This window comes from Ascoidea rubescens, assembly GCF_001661345.1.
Source record: "Ascoidea rubescens DSM 1968 unplaced genomic scaffold ASCRUscaffold_6, whole genome shotgun sequence".
Taxonomy (NCBI): Eukaryota; Fungi; Ascomycota; class Saccharomycetes; order Ascoideales; family Ascoideaceae; genus Ascoidea; species Ascoidea rubescens.
Window position 1 is genome coordinate 806465 of NW_017962918.1, and position 15457 is coordinate 821921.

A 15457-nucleotide genomic window follows, 5' to 3' on the forward strand; every position below is an offset into this window, starting at 1 on the left:
AATTCACTTTATTCTATATATATATTTAATTTATACTCGCTTTTAGATAGCTAATCTCTACTCACCTTAAATCCGCTTCATATAAAATCTTATTTCCTTCTCCATTTCTTTTCTCATCTCTAATTTAATCGAATATAGTACAGCATAATATATAATACCATACAATAGCTAGCCATTGTCCCCCATCTCCTCTTTAAAACAACTAGAAATGTTCAAACAGCTATTAAAGTCTGAAAAGTCTTTACTTCCTTCAACTCCCATGAAGTCTCTAATCTCAACCCCAAAGAGATTCTACTCTTCTAGAGCTCCTCCTCCTCCACCTTTTAGAAGAATTAGAAGAGCACCTTCAAGAGAAGCTCCACGAGTAAGAATCATTAACCCCCATAATAACAAATCCTATGAGAACCAATCTTACACCATTCCAAAGCAGCCTGAAGTGTTTGTTCCTGAGGGCAAAAGCGCTACCATCAAACACTCTGATCCAATTGCCACTTTGCTCTCTCAACCAACTCTAGTAATTGAGAGAAAAATCGAAATGATGAATGTCTTTTTAGGCCTTGAACAACCAAATAAATATGTTGTAATGGATGTCAATGGTAATCCTCTAGCATACATGCAAGAAAGAGACTTGGGTATCCTAAAAGCTGTAATGCGTCAAATATATCGTCTTCACAGACCATTTTCTGTTGATGTTTTCGACCTACAGGATAATCTTTTATTGACAATACAGAGACCCTTTTCTTTTATAAACTCTCACATAAAGGCAATTCTACCAAATATACAAAATCCATATTGCAAAAACGATCAAGATGGTATGATAATTGGTGAAACCATTCAAAGCTGGCATCCTTGGAGAAGACGTTATAACCTATTTTTATCCGAGGATTCTGTTGGAGAATCGTTCAATCAATTTGGTGAAATAGATGCCAGGATTTTATCCTTTGATTTTCCAATAAAAAATGAGAAAAATCAAATTATCGGTTCAGTCGATAGAAATTGGGTCGGTTTAGGTAGAGAGCTATTCACTGATACTGGTGTTTATATCTTACGAATGGATCCAATCTCATTTTCTGGTTTGCCTGAAGATCAGTATCCAAATGTTTCAAATGAGAAATTGTCTTTGGATCAAAGAGCTGTATTACTAGCCAACGCTATAAGCATTGATTTTGATTATTTCTCAAGACATTCAAAGTATGTATATGATGATTCAAATTCAAAACTTTATAATTTTCAAGAATTATTATACTAACCTTTTTTTTTTTTTTTTTAATTATCTATTAGTGCCAATGGAATGATGTCTTTTCAATCTTATGAGTGAATATGCAACAAAATCTGAGAAAATCAATAAAAATATTATATAAATGATAAAAGCAAATTGATGAAATTTAAATTAAAAATAAATACAACTTTTATTAAATTCATGTATATACAATTCAAACCATACTAAATTTTTTTTAATAAGAATTATTGTTTTATAAACCCTTTTTATTGATAAAAAATAATGGTAGAAAAAGAAACACCGATTAAATTAATATTAAGAGGAACCAAAAAAATGTTATAACATAAAAACGAGCAAAAGAGAAAAAAAAAAGAAAAAAAAGAAAAAAAATACTGGAAGTTTGAAATGGGAAATATATAATATAATTAATAATAAAATAAAAATGATAAAAATATTGTTTTTATGGCATTGGCTTTTCAAACATAGGCCATAAACTTTGTTGACACTGAAAGTCTTAACCATAAGCAAGTTAAGAAAGAAAGAAACATTATACCGCCGCAGAATCCACTCAATCCATAAAAGCTATTGATAATTTTAAGATCATTATGACTTCCAGTTGGTATGAAACTACTTGCAATCATTGTTCCAATTAGAGGACCTGGACCTGATGTTAATAAAAATAGACCAACTCTTGCTTCTGAACCATTAATACCAAACAATTGACCCATACTCACGGGAAAAATTGCAAAGAAACCAGCCAATGCAACACCCCAAGCTGAGGTGAAAACAGCAAATACTGTCAAGTTTTGTGCAGGAATTGAAGGCATCCATAAGATCAAAGGAAAAACAAAGCAGAAAAATAAAAAGACTAGTAAGATGTTAAGTCTACCAAATCTATCAGCTAGAATGCATGAAATTAATCTACCTGGACCTCCAAATGCATTGTATAATACAACGATATATTCCGAGACTGTTGAAGTTGGATTTAACTTGACTGCAAAATAGTCCAAGAAAAAGATACCACAGTAAGAACCTAGCATACCTAAAGCATTTGAAAATAATAACAAGTTGAGTCTCCAATTTTTCAGAACAATTATCCATTCTTTCATTAGTTTGCTATAGCTTTTATTGATGTGTTTAATATTATCAATTGAAAATCGGGAGAGCGATAAGAACTGTTTGTCAGACATGTTTTTAGTGAATTTTTCATCTAAAGGTTGTTGTAGTAGAGAACAAACAGCCACTACCAAGGGAATATAAAGAAAACCAATTGTTCTACATGTCCAAGCAAAACCATTTTTCTTTTCCATATGTTTGAATAAAATGGGCCAGATTATACCACCAACACAAGTACCGAATACTGAGCAAGCATTAGCTAGGGCTCTTTTAGTTTTGAACCATTCATATGGAGACTGTAAGGTTGGAGGAAACATTATTCCACCACCTAAACCGTAACAAACACCTTGACAAAGAAATACTTGGTAGTACTGAGTGCATCGAGGCAACAAAAAAAAGGATATTATCATCAATGAGCCACCAAGTGCACAGGAAACTCTTGCAGATAAAGCGAAAGTTAAAGGAACCGAAAATGGAGCGATCATATAAACTAATGTTGTTTGGACAGAACCTATCAAGGACAATACCAACGAGCTGTGAGTTGGAAACAATGTGGTTGCATAATAGGTCTGAAATACACCATAGGCATTGATCATACCGTAGGTCATGATTGAAATACAAGTGCACCCAAGGATAACTAGCCAACCTCGACCACCTTCAGGAAACTCATTCAAATCAGCCTCACCAACAGTAACGGTCGTGTCATGGATGTTTCTGGTCAATGTTTTCTTCAATTGCAAGTCTAGATGGGCAATGTCGTTGTTGTGTTCGTGGATATATGTTTGTTCAGAGTTTTGCGATTCCAAATCGCTGTGATTATCAGAGTCGGTATCAACTTGCAGAGTTAATACCTTATCATGTTGGTCTTTTTTTTCCATTTTGCAGAGCTGTCTGTGATGTCTATTTACTGGTTGCTATGTGTAAACTGGCGATGTGGAAAATGAACGTAAAACTGTCATCCTGGCTGACTTATATACAATTCTGGATGGTCGCATTGAGTAACGAGAGATTTAACTTAGTTTGCACTGTGCTCGCCAACATGGCCAAAGCTGGAGAAAGACCAACAGCCCTTCTACTGTTTGTGTAGAAGGCCCTGGGGGGAATCTGACGAGATGGCCTGTGTTTGCTTCAACTGTCGCTGTTTCCCACTCTCTGTCTGAGCAAAGTGAGACTCACTGAGGCCCTTTTGTGATTCTGGATCAAAAGCACTACACACCCGAGACCAACCAATCAGAGGCCAGGATACAGCGGAAAAGTTACCATGAACATAGGCCCACACTGCGATATTGTATATAACATCGAGGTGCTGAAGATAATTTCTGCTTTTAAACATGACCTTTATAGCAAAAAAAGCACAAGATTGCACACATTTGTCAAACAAAAGCTCGAAAATACCTCAAATTTGGAATCGCGAAAGCTGAAGTGAACATGGGGAAATGGCTCTTTGAAAACGCCAGAGCTATCCAGAAGTAATACAAGCGAAAAAAATATCTCAGGCAGGAGCTGCTATCGCTGGAAGAAGTGTGGAAGGGCTACACTCCCAACAAAACAAACCCTTGATGTTGCTCAGCGATAAACAAAACAATTTTCACTGGTAAACAGACTTTGAACAATAATCTCTCAGCGGAAACGTCCTATCCAGTGTTTTCACGCCCAAGACCAACAACCACTTCCCCATTTCAAGCTTTGTAGCCAAAGCAAGTTGGCCAACAGGACAAGAAAGTTTCCAAAGTTTGTAGTGAACAATCGGCAAGCACCTAACAGGAATTTGTGCAAGTAAACTGATGTTTCTAGTGCAAAACATCTACTTTACTCTGCTTGATAGACTCGTCCCAATAAGGAAATTTCGAAGCTTTGGTGGTTGAAAAAAAGCCAAAGCAAACAGTTCATATTAGCTCGTTTCTACAATCGCTTTATAATGCTGTCATATCTATTTTTGAAAACTGTTAGCAGTAACAAAATCTTAGTATAATATAATGCAACACAAGAAAAAAATAGAATAAAAGAAGCAAAACTCAACAAAAATAACAACAAAAATAAAACTAAAATAACTAAAATAAAACTAAAATAAAACTAATTAAATCAAAAACTAAAACAAGAAAAGTTCATTAAAAATACTTGCAAATAATCTGAAATTATTCTCCATCTAAATCAACGAATTTTCAATCTGTTTTTCAGAAATTTCAAAAAAAAATAAAATATTACATACTTGATTAGATTATTTTCAGCACATATCGCCCTCAAAACATATGTCTCTCCAATAAATTCAAGTAAAAAAGATATAAATAAATATCGAGCCACAATAACAAAATTTAGCGTCACTTATAGATTCGATTACTGATCACCCTCAAATTAATTGCAACTGCAAACTCATAACAATCACTTTTTTAAAGCAAAAACGTTCAAATTATTGTTTTCCAAAAGTAATTCCAAAACTTATTACCATTCCACAACATGGAACATCCCTTATTGTCTTCTTCAAAATTTGGTTGTTGTAAATAAATATAAACTAACTGAAAAATTGATTTGATTTCCCTATTTTGAAAGCATATGAGCCAAAATGATTATCATGAATTAAAATTGGAATAAAATTTATAGAAAAATGCAATAATAGAAATAATACCAATATTGAAAGCACATATTTTGCTGAATAAATTTTCTTCAACTTTTTTGATAAATTTATTAAAAAAAGATGATTTTTTTTGTTTTTATTAACACTGATATTGATATCTTTATCAGTAATTTCCATCTTAATTTTGGAATTTTTTTGATCACTTTTCTGCTTAATGCTCTCAATTTTAAGGTCTTTGATCTCAGATTTTTCAAAATTTACGGATAACTTTCGACTTGCCTTTGATGTTATTATATCAATATGTTGATTTTTAGTGTTATTTTGGTTTAAATAGTTTTCCTCATTGACCTCTTCAACATCACCGAGACGAATGAAGTCATCAATATGAATAAAATCATCATTATCCAAATCATCTAAAAATGTTTGTTCGGAAATTATTGATGGTAATGTTAATTCTTCTTCAATATCATCCAGGATAAGCAGAGAATCATCCTGATCATGATCTTCAAAATATTCAAAATTATCATTATCAATAATATCATTCATTTCATTTTCCACGAAATCAACAAAATCTCGATCATCATCATCATTACGATTATCTGATTTCTCACTATTAGTTTCATTATCATTATCAGTATTAATCTTGGTTTGACTGTTGTTGTTAGAATTAGAATTAGAATTAGAATTAGAATTAGAATTAGAATTAGAATTAATAAAAGAGTCATTTTCAATAAAATTCTCATTAATTCTTTTGATCTCAGATATTAACTCATTTGAATTATTTGTTTTCTTTTTAGAAGAAGAAGGAGGAGTTGGTAATATATATTTTTTTTTTTGTTTTAATTTACTATTATCATTATCATTATCATTATCGTTATCACTGTCAATAATATTATCAATACTATTATCATTATCTTTATAATCATCATCATTATCAGTACTTAAAGTACTATTGTTTTTATAATATTCTGATAGTTCATCTTGTAAAGAAAATTTCTTCTTTGAGAGACTCTTTCTTCGAATGCTATCTCTTCTATGCTTTAAAGGAGTTGATAAATTTGAATTTGAAGAGTTATAATCTACGGTTGAAAGATCTAAAGAAATCGGTGAATAAGTTAAGTTATTTAAATTTTCTGAGAAATCTGTTTCAAATGATTGTTTTTTATTAATATTTTTATTACCATGTTCAGTTTTATTGCTTTTATTTTTATTATTATTATTATCATTATTATCATTGTTATTGCTTCTATTGATGTTATCATTTTCATCTATGTCAAATAGATTATCAAAGTTTAAATTGGAAAGAGTATAAAAGCTTTTTTTATTTAAAATTGGGTTTGAGTGTTTTTTCAAAGGAGATTGGAAGGGAGAAATTGAATTGGTTGAGTTGGTTGAGTTTAGTGAATTAGTGGAGTTATTAAGGTGGTTGAATAAAAGGGACTTATCCTTTGAAGTAAAATGAAAGTCTAATTTTAGTTTTGAGTTTTGAATTGAAAGAGATGGCGAGAGGGTTGGTGAAATTGAAGGATTTTTTCTTGAAGATCTTGATGTTGATCTTGAATTTGAGAATCTAGAAATCGAATATCTTGAATTTGATCTTAGGATTGGAGTTGATTTAAAATTGATTAAGTTTTTTGAGGATAAATTGATTGGAGAAATCTTTAAAGCTGAAGAAATAGTTGGGGATATTATATGATCTAAAAAATCGTTAGTATTTCTGATTTTTCTTTGTCTTTTTTTAGAAGGTTGTAAGGAAGAAGAGGAAGAAGATAAAGAAGATAAAGAAGATAAAGAAGGATTTAATATTTGCATAGATGTATTAGCGATGCTGTTAGTTTTTTTATTATCATGTTTATTATGATTATTATTTTTGTTATTATCTATGCTAATGTTTGAAGATAAATTTGGAGTAGAATTCATTTGAGATAGTTTTTTGGAATGGTTCAAATAAAGAGAAGAATATGACAGTGAAGATGCTGAAGATGCTGAAGATGAAGAAGATAAAGAAGATGAAGAAGACATTTGGGAAATTTGTGAGTGAAGAGAGTGACTCTTGTTATTTAAATATAAAGATTTTAAAGAGTCAAACTGAGTTGATAAAGAGTATAGTTTATTATTTAGTAATTTGATTTCATTTGAATAATAGTCGTTTTCCTTTTTTAGATTGTTTATCAAGTTTATATCATTGAGTGAATCATTTTTCAAGTATTTTAAATTTATTGAACAGGCATTGAAGTTTTTCTCTAAATAGTTTAAATGATTTATGTTGCTTGTATTTTCATTTTTTAATAAAGAGTAGGATAAGTTTTTTGATTTGATTAGGTCTAGTAATTTCTTTTGATCGTTTTCTAAAGATTGAATTAGATGGTCTCTGTATTTTATTTCCTTTTGGTATTTATTTGAAGAAGAGGAAGAGGAAGAAGATAAGGAGGAATTTGATATTCTATTTATTTCATTGTCATTGTCATTGTCATTATTATTATTTTCATTTTCATTATTATTTTCATTTTCAAATTCATTGTCTATGTTGTTGATTATAGTATTTATAATTGGGTTATCGCACAATTCATCAAATAACATTAGGAACTCGTCTTTGTTTATATTGACGTTGCTATTGTTGTCGATAAACAATTGGGCCAAATTTCTTGAGTTTGAATCTAGTAGAGAATTCTTGTTTAGTTTCATTGTGATCTCCAAGATATCGATTAAATTTAAGAATTCGTCGCTTTTGATATAACCTTGGTTCTTGATATCGACTTTGGACCATGCTACATCGATTATGGACAAGTTCTTCTTGCTATTACCATTGTTGTCATTGGTTTGAGAAAGAGCAGGTTCAAGTGGCAGCTCAATGTGGTGTAGCAGTTCCAGCAGCTCGAGGTGATTAGTGGCCTCAAGTAGGGGCCCAATTGGATGTGTGTCGATGGACATTGGTGTTGGTGAGCAGTTGAAGATGAAGAAACAGAAGAAGGAAAGGAAGAGGAAGAAGAGGAAGAAGAGGAAGAAGAAACAAAAAACAAAACGCGCCCGGAAAACGCCGAGAGAAAAAACAACAGAAGCTGTGGTTTTAAACAGAGGCTTTCTTCGACAGAGGCAGAAAAAGCAGTGTCTTTTCTTCTTCTTCCTTTCCTTCTTCTTCCTTTCCTCCTTCTGTTTCTTCTGCTGTTTCTGCTGTTTCTTCTTCTTTTGCTGCTTTTGCTACTTTGTTGGTCGAAAATGACGTGATCAGAGATCCGGGCCGAGGGTGGATCCAAAACGGAAATAAAATTCAATAAAAATAAAAATAAAAAATAAATTTATAATAAAGAAATAACTATAAAGAAAAAAGAAAAGAGCAAACACAGCTTTCAACACAATTCAAATGCACAGAGGAGGCTACAGAGGAAGCAGAGGAAGCAGAGGCAGCTACAGATCCAGGGGATCATCTAACTACAGAGGGTTTTACGCCAGCCATGGCTACGAAGGCAGCTCTGAGTACCAGAGCAACTATCCTCGATACAACGACACCAAAGCTGATTCACGACCATACAGTCTGAGGGACTACTATCTGAGGGACTACAAGAGAGAGTACCACCAGAGGGATTATCCCAGAGAGTACCACCAGCGAGACTACAGCCAGAAAGACTATCGACGACCCTACCCAGGTCCAAGAGACTACTCCAGATCAAAGTCAAGAGATGCTCAGGAACAGGAGAATGATCCCAAAAATGGTGACGCTGCTTACGAAGACGATAAACAGATCAACAACACTGATCCCAACGAGAGGAACGATGCACACTACAAAGAGAACGAAAACGATAACGACAATCACAATGATCGCCCCCAGACCAACGATACCAAATCCATAAAACCTGAAAACCAAGGCAATAGCAAAGAAGTTTCCACTTTACAACAGAACAACAATAAACCTATAAACACAAGGAGCAAGAATCCTGCTCCAATTTACAAACAAAACACATATCACAATGCCTCCAAAAGCTACAACGGTTACAACAACAGCTACAACAAATATAACAACTACAACAACTACAACGATTACAATGATTACAACAGCTACAACAGCTATGAAACTGAAAAATATAAAAACGATAACTACAAAAAGGATACCTACAATGGCCCAAAATATAGCAAAAAATACAGCTCAAATACTCACCATAATATCCCATATAATCATAGAGTATCTTCACACACTCACTCAAGTTCAAATCCAAACTCAAGTTCAAATACCAATACAAACACTCCATTATCTTCAAATACTCCCAATATTAATAACCCAAACAACAATAACAATAACAATAACAATAACAATAACAATAACAATAACAATAACAATAACAATAATAATAACAATAATAATAATAATAATAATAAAGTAATACTAACAATGGAAAATAACACACTAATTAATGATCCTATTTTAAATTACCCAATTCCTGAATTATATTCCTTCAATCTTATCAAAATTGAGGATAAGGCCCTAAATACTCAATTCATTAATAATTACAAAAAATTAAACCAAATTAATGAAAATTTAAATTCTTTACTATTAAAAAATAAGAAAACTTATAAAACCTATGAAAATTACAAAAAATTGTCTGTTTTAAATAATTTAAATGTTCATTTAACTAACGACTCATTAGAAAGATTGATTACTTATTAATAACATAATCTTAATTCACTTATTTTTTCTATTTTATTATCATTTATATCTGTATTTATATCAATCATTCTACAATTTACCTCGATATGATAAATTACATAACTTTTATTTATTTATTTTTTTTTAAAAGAAAAAAAAAATTATAAAAAAATCTATAAGAAAATTTATTAAAGTTTACTTTAATTTGATTTATAATATAATTGATTTCAATTATATTATCTTGGATTATTTTTGGTTTACCTTAAAACTAATCAACTAAAATTAAAACATTAAAAGGAAAAAATGAGGGAATAAAAGAATTGAAGTTTAATTTAGTACAACTTGAACTCCATGTTCATTATAATTACCTATTGTTAAATCATTAAAATTTTGTTCATTGTCTCTAGAGTTATTCAAATCAAGTTCTAATTGCTGAGCTAAAATCCGTTTTTCTAAAACTTCACAACATTCAATTAAAATCGGTTTACTATTCTGAATCTTAAAATTTTTCAATTTGATTATTGATTCAAAACTAGTAAAATTTAAATTATTCCGGATTTCCAATACTTTTAAATTTGGTAAATATTTAAAATCCTCCAAAATTTTTGGTATTGAATCATTTGTTAACCTCTTGCAATTATTGATTGACAATTTCTCGATTTTATTATTTAAATATTTAACTAAATTCCAGATTGTTTCATCTGTTATATAACAACCTGAACATCCCAAGATTTTTAAATTTTTCAAGTTTTTAATTATTGATGAAATTCCAATATCAGTAATTTTATCGCAATTTTTATATCTTCCAATATTAATAAATTTCAAATTTAAACAATTTTTGGATATCTCAATAAGAGTATTGTCTGTGAAAAAATTACATGCTCTTAAATCTAATAATTCTAAATTTTTCAAGTTAATTAAAATTGATTTAAAAAATTTATCATTTAACAATTTAGAATTTGAACCTGATAAATTTAATGTTTTTAAATGATTTGATTCAAAAAAAAAGTTTTTTGGTGGATAAATATTTGAACAAATAAAGATTTCTAAAAAATTTAAATTTTCAAATTTAAAATTATCAGCAATAAAATTTAAATCTGATTGGTTAATTGAATTTAATTTATTAAATGAAATTAGTTTAGTATTCTGTATAAAATCAATTTGATTATTATTATTATTATTATTATTATTATTATTATTATTATTATTATTATTATTATTATTATTATTATTATTATTATTATTATTTGTTAATAAATTTAAGAATTTATTAAATTTTAAATTTGAGGTGAAAATTAAATTTTCATACAAGTACAATTTTGTTATTTTATACCATAATTTATTAACAAATAAACAATTATATAAATTATTTATGCTATTATTAATTAAATTTTTTGTATTTATAATATCAATATTATCCATACAATTATTTTTATTGTTATTTTCATTTATGATTAAATTAGCAATATCCTTTGATAAAAAGGATAATACAATTGATAATAAATGCGGAACATTTAATATATTAATTTTTGAATGAATATTTTTTTTATCATCATTTAAACTTGTATTTGATAATTTTTCAGTCAAGTTATTTATACTATTATTTTTACTACTATTATTGTTAAGATTGTTGATATTTTTTTCACTTTCTTTACTTTTACTTTTACTTTTTATAGATTTAGTTGATTTAGTTGATATGTCACTTTTCATTGATTCTATTGATTTCATTGATTTTAAATTATTCAAGTCAGAATAATTTTCTAAATTTTGATTAAAATATTGATAGTAATTTGAATTATTTTTAATGATTTCTTTCTCTAAATCATTTAAATTTATTTTTGAATTTTTGTTTGAAATTAAATTATTCTGCGAATTTAAAGGTAAACTTATTAATGAATTGTTCATGGAATTGTTTATCTTATTAATGTTTGAAAAAGAGTATGAACCAAAATCATAGTAAGAATAATCTAAGCTTTCTTTATTATTATTGGTATTATGAGTATACGTTGATGCAGGGTATTTGTAATTAGAGGAATAATCAAAATCATAACTAAAAGTAGAATAGTGATTGATATAGGATGATTTTGTTATGTTGTTTTTATTGTTTATATTATTAATGCTATGTCTATTTTTTTTATTGTTTCTATGATTACCACTATGATTATGATTATGATTATGATTATGATTATGATTATGGCTATGGCTATGATTGATATGATTATCATGATCATTATTATGGTTATTATGGTTATTATGGTTATTGCGATTATTATGATTATTATGATCATTATGATCATTATGATCATTACTATGATGAGTTAGAATGTTGTTTTTAATATTTTTCCAAATAATTGAAGATTTTCTCTTTAAAGTTGAGTTTCTTCTTTTTAGTTTTAATTTGAAATTTATATCCATTTTATTTTTATTGTTATTTTTATTTTTATTTTTTATTTTAATTTTAATTTTAATTTTATCACTATTATGAGTCAAGTCAAGATCATCTTTAAACATTAGTAATTTTTTCTTTCTTTTAACCTTTTCGTTATTATTTATTAATAGGAAACTCGGTAGGGATAAGGATCTTTTATGGCTATTTTTAAAAATGATTTTATTGTTGTAGTTGTTAAAATTGTAGAGATTGTTATCAAAGGAGTTGGTATATAGCGAATCACTTTTAGCATCTATAATGAAGCTGTTGTGTAGGTTTTTATTATCCATGATCGTGTCATCGATAGCAGCAGTATTCTCATTATGATTCTGATTAACAGTAGCCATATTGAATATATTGATATTGTTAATCCTACGAATAATATGAATACTGTTAATAATAGTTCTGAGATGGCAACTTCTTGAGAAGTTAGGAGTAGCAAAAAGGGCCGAAGGGGGGAAAAAGATGGTTGCAGAAGGAACAAGAAAAGGAGCAACAGTGGAACCAAAGGAGAAAGCTGTATATATACCCTAAGCTGTTATATGGCCATTATTCAATGGAGTATTTGGTGTGTCGTTGGAATTCTCACAAAAATGGAAGCAGAAGCAGCAGAATCTGAAAACCTCGAAAATGTAAACGGAAAAGCGCCGTTCCGCGGTGTTTCCGCGGTGTTACCACAGTAAAGCACGGAAGTACCGGTTAATTACCGTGGTTACGGATATCCGCGTGGCTGCGGATGAGGGCGGTTTGTTATATTTTTTTTGAAGGATATTCAAATTTTTCAAGAGGTAATCATTAAGAAAGTGGACATATAGTAGGTGATAACAAGAATAAAGACTATTGAAGATTTGAGTAGATGAAGACATGTCGTTATTGAAGACCGGACTAGCAGCGTTCAAGCCTATAAGAGTTGACGCGTATCCCTCCTTGAAATGGAAGAACATTTCGGGATTCAATTGTGCAAAGGATCAATCAGTTATTGATGATTTATTACAAGAGAAATTGTCATTTTTAAAGGATTCGTATCCTAATCGTCCCGAGAGAATGAGCGTATTGGATATGTATTCTGGGTGTCCAATATATTCGTCGGCGCTATTTAATTTTTTGACGCCCCAGAAATATGTTATAATGTCAACCCAAAAGAACATATTGAAGAATATTGATAAAATAGCTCTAGATCGAAGATCTCAGGGATTGGCAACATACGAAACATATTCAGCAGATCCATATAGTTGGGCATCTTTTATTGCATTGACAAATTTGGATAAGGCTTTAACCATTGAGAAACAAGATTACAGTAAGGTTCATGATTCATTTTTGATTACGGGAAATCTTACGTTGAAGACGATTGAAGCATTATTGTTTCAATGGGCATTTTGCATGGCGAACAAGAATTGGTTGCAACGATATGGGGATGTTCGAATGATGTTTTGGATTCCATTTAAGCTTTTGAATAAAGTGATACCCAAACCTGGGAATCTGCGAAGGATGTCTATGATTTTTGAAACGTTTACAAATTTAAAGGTGATTGCCTCATCTACGAAATTTGATGGCGAGGATCTGGACGCAGATTATTATCAGTTGGATCTTAAAGATTTTACTCGAGATGAGGATATAGCATTGATTGAGATAACCCGAAAGGACTTTGATTTTGATATTGAGATCTGGGAGTTTTTAACCAAGAAGATTTTCTCAACGCCCAGCGCCACAGTTCGAACCAATGCTGGATTTATTTATCCTGGAGCTATAGAGTGGTTTGAAAGTAAGGATGATATAAAAGGATTTTTGAATAAACCATCTAAAGAGTTGACAAAGGATGAGATTGTGAAGTTGGTCAATGCGGTGAGTGTTTGGCCATTTAAGCCTGATATATATATGGATTTCCATCATGAAAGCGCCGATAATAATTAAGAAAACGGGAAAGTGAGAGCGAAAATGAAACTGAAACTGAAAGTGCAAGGAAATTGATTATAAGATTGTATATAAAGTATATAAGTTAATTAAATCGATGGTTGATTATTAGCGACAGTACTAGTAGTAGTAGTAATAGTACTAGTAGTAGTAGTGGGTTGATTATTAAAGAAACCGGACATCATTTGTTGTAGAAAGTTTGATTGATTCTCTTGTTTGATATTAAAGTAAATGAGAGCCAAGGAGTTTAAGATGTTGATTAGGTTATCTTTATCAATGTCAGTATTGGTTGAAGATTGGAGAGATAATTGGTTGATGAAGGAATTTTTAAGAGATATGAAGATATCTTTTTGGTGCAATTGAATTGATAGGATTAGTAGTTGTAGGATGTTTAGTAATTTGAAGTCATTGAAATAGACCAATTTGAAATTGACTGAATTTTTGTTGGCAATGTTAGTATCAGGAAGATCAATTAATTGAGAACTTGAGATAAAAAGAGAAGAATCGGTTAACAAGTTGATTATAAAAGAGAGAAAATCGATAGAGGCTTTGATATTTTGAATTAAGAGGTAAGAGAAGATTGGTTTCAAGATTATGGATTGTAGAAGAAGGGGGTTTAATGAAGAGGAGGAGGAATTGTTGATTAGTAGATTTTTAATGATTAGTTTGTAATGGTTGAAAGACTTGGTTGTGCCAAAGGGAAGATGGTTATTTTGGATTTGGTTTAGTAAATCAATAATTTGAGAATGATTATCTTGAGCAGTGGCGTCGCCGTCGTTGTTGTTGGTGAGAATTGAATTGAATTGGTCAATTAGCTTGATTGAAATTAAATCGTGGAAATTTGGATTGCCAAAAGTGTAGGAGGAGTTGTTGATCGAGTATAGGACAAATTCGTTTGAAATCTTTTTGAAGGATATTTCGTTTGAAGGTAGGAATTTGATAATGATCAAGATTTTGTCGATCAAGTCGTCATTATTGGTCAAAGAGATGGCGTTTGAGTTCAATATTTCAATCAAGAAGAAGATCAAGTCGGAAGCGGAACTGATCTGGTTGTGCTTGATAAGAATCAAAATAGAGTAATAAAGGAGGTCGATTGAGTGGTTGAATTGGGCTGCCTTAAGGAAACGATTTGTGATGGAGCGAATGGTTTGATGGGCCTCGTAGTAGTTTTTGGAGGCGATCTTTTGCTGAAAACGTAGAATGGTGCGCTGGATTTTAGGGTTGGTGGAGGAGACATTTGAGGATATCTGGTCGTCGATGGAAACGTCAGAGATTGTGGTAGGTTGAGACATTGAAACAGCAGATTAAACAGATCAAACAGATGTAACAGCAAAACAAGAGAAAACCAACTAAACAGAGGTGTTGATGAGCAGTAAACAGGTCTATTATAAGCAGTTTGTCAAAAGTTCTGCTCCGGCATTATTGTAAGCTCTGCGACAAAAAATGTCAAGCGTTGAAACACAGCAAAAACCACACGGCAAGTTAAAAATAAAGGCGCCACGTGAGCCAACACGTGTTACCGCGGTGGCGACTGCGGCTGAAACAGAGTCGAAACACACAGATGGTGTTTCT

General features: G+C 30.6%; 8 protein-coding genes across 8 annotated transcripts; 3 read left to right on the forward strand and 5 right to left on the reverse strand.

Moving 5' to 3' along the window:
• The first annotated feature begins 10 nt into the window (after positions 1–10).
• Positions 11–1507, forward strand: AIM25 (Aim25p). Its single transcript, XM_020189251.1, has 2 exons — positions 11–1191; positions 1282–1507. Exons 1-2 carry the CDS (start codon positions 209–211, stop codon positions 1316–1318), a joined length of 1020 nt encoding a protein of 339 aa, XP_020047511.1. The 5' UTR covers positions 11–208; the 3' UTR covers positions 1319–1507.
• Positions 1508–1713: 206 nt separating this feature from the next.
• Positions 1714–3039, reverse strand: ASCRUDRAFT_25862 (MFS general substrate transporter; the record flags this gene model as incomplete). The annotated part of the gene is made up of 2 exons (XM_020189913.1): positions 1714–2335; positions 2396–3039. Coding segments are annotated over 2 exons (1266 nt in total), but the record flags the coding sequence as incomplete, so codon positions are not given.
• Positions 3040–3310: 271 nt separating this feature from the next.
• Positions 3311–3796, reverse strand: ASCRUDRAFT_147558 (uncharacterized protein). The gene has a single exon (XM_020189250.1). It carries the CDS (start codon positions 3666–3668, stop codon positions 3408–3410), a length of 261 nt encoding a protein of 86 aa, XP_020047513.1. The 5' UTR covers positions 3669–3796; the 3' UTR covers positions 3311–3407.
• Positions 3797–6099: 2303 nt separating this feature from the next.
• Positions 6100–7129, reverse strand: ASCRUDRAFT_75915 (uncharacterized protein; the record flags this gene model as incomplete). Its single annotated transcript, XM_020193269.1, has 1 exon — positions 6100–7129. A coding segment is annotated over exon 1 (830 nt), but the record flags the coding sequence as incomplete, so codon positions are not given.
• Positions 7130–8059: 930 nt separating this feature from the next.
• On the forward strand, positions 8060–9567 carry ASCRUDRAFT_13564 (uncharacterized protein; the record flags this gene model as incomplete). Its single annotated transcript, XM_020189096.1, has 1 exon — positions 8060–9567. Exon 1 carries the CDS (start codon positions 8269–8271, stop codon positions 9565–9567), a length of 1299 nt encoding a protein of 432 aa, XP_020047515.1. The 5' UTR covers positions 8060–8268.
• A 157-nt stretch (positions 9568–9724) lies between these two features.
• AMN1 (Amn1p) lies at positions 9725–12715 on the reverse strand. The gene has a single exon (XM_020194916.1). The coding sequence runs from the start codon at positions 12319–12321 to the stop codon at positions 9874–9876; it is 2448 nt and encodes an 815-aa protein (XP_020047516.1). The 5' UTR covers positions 12322–12715; the 3' UTR covers positions 9725–9873.
• Positions 12716–12793: 78 nt separating this feature from the next.
• On the forward strand, positions 12794–14042 carry MTF1 (RNA polymerase specificity factor). Its single transcript, XM_020193270.1, has one exon. It carries the CDS (start codon positions 12839–12841, stop codon positions 13883–13885), a length of 1047 nt encoding a protein of 348 aa, XP_020047517.1. The 5' UTR covers positions 12794–12838; the 3' UTR covers positions 13886–14042.
• GET4 lies at positions 13975–15177 on the reverse strand (the record flags this gene model as incomplete). The annotated part of the gene is made up of 1 exon (XM_020191791.1): positions 13975–15177. One exon carries the CDS (start codon positions 15175–15177, stop codon positions 13975–13977), a length of 1203 nt encoding a protein of 400 aa, XP_020047518.1.
• Positions 15178–15457: the final 280 nt, after the last annotated feature.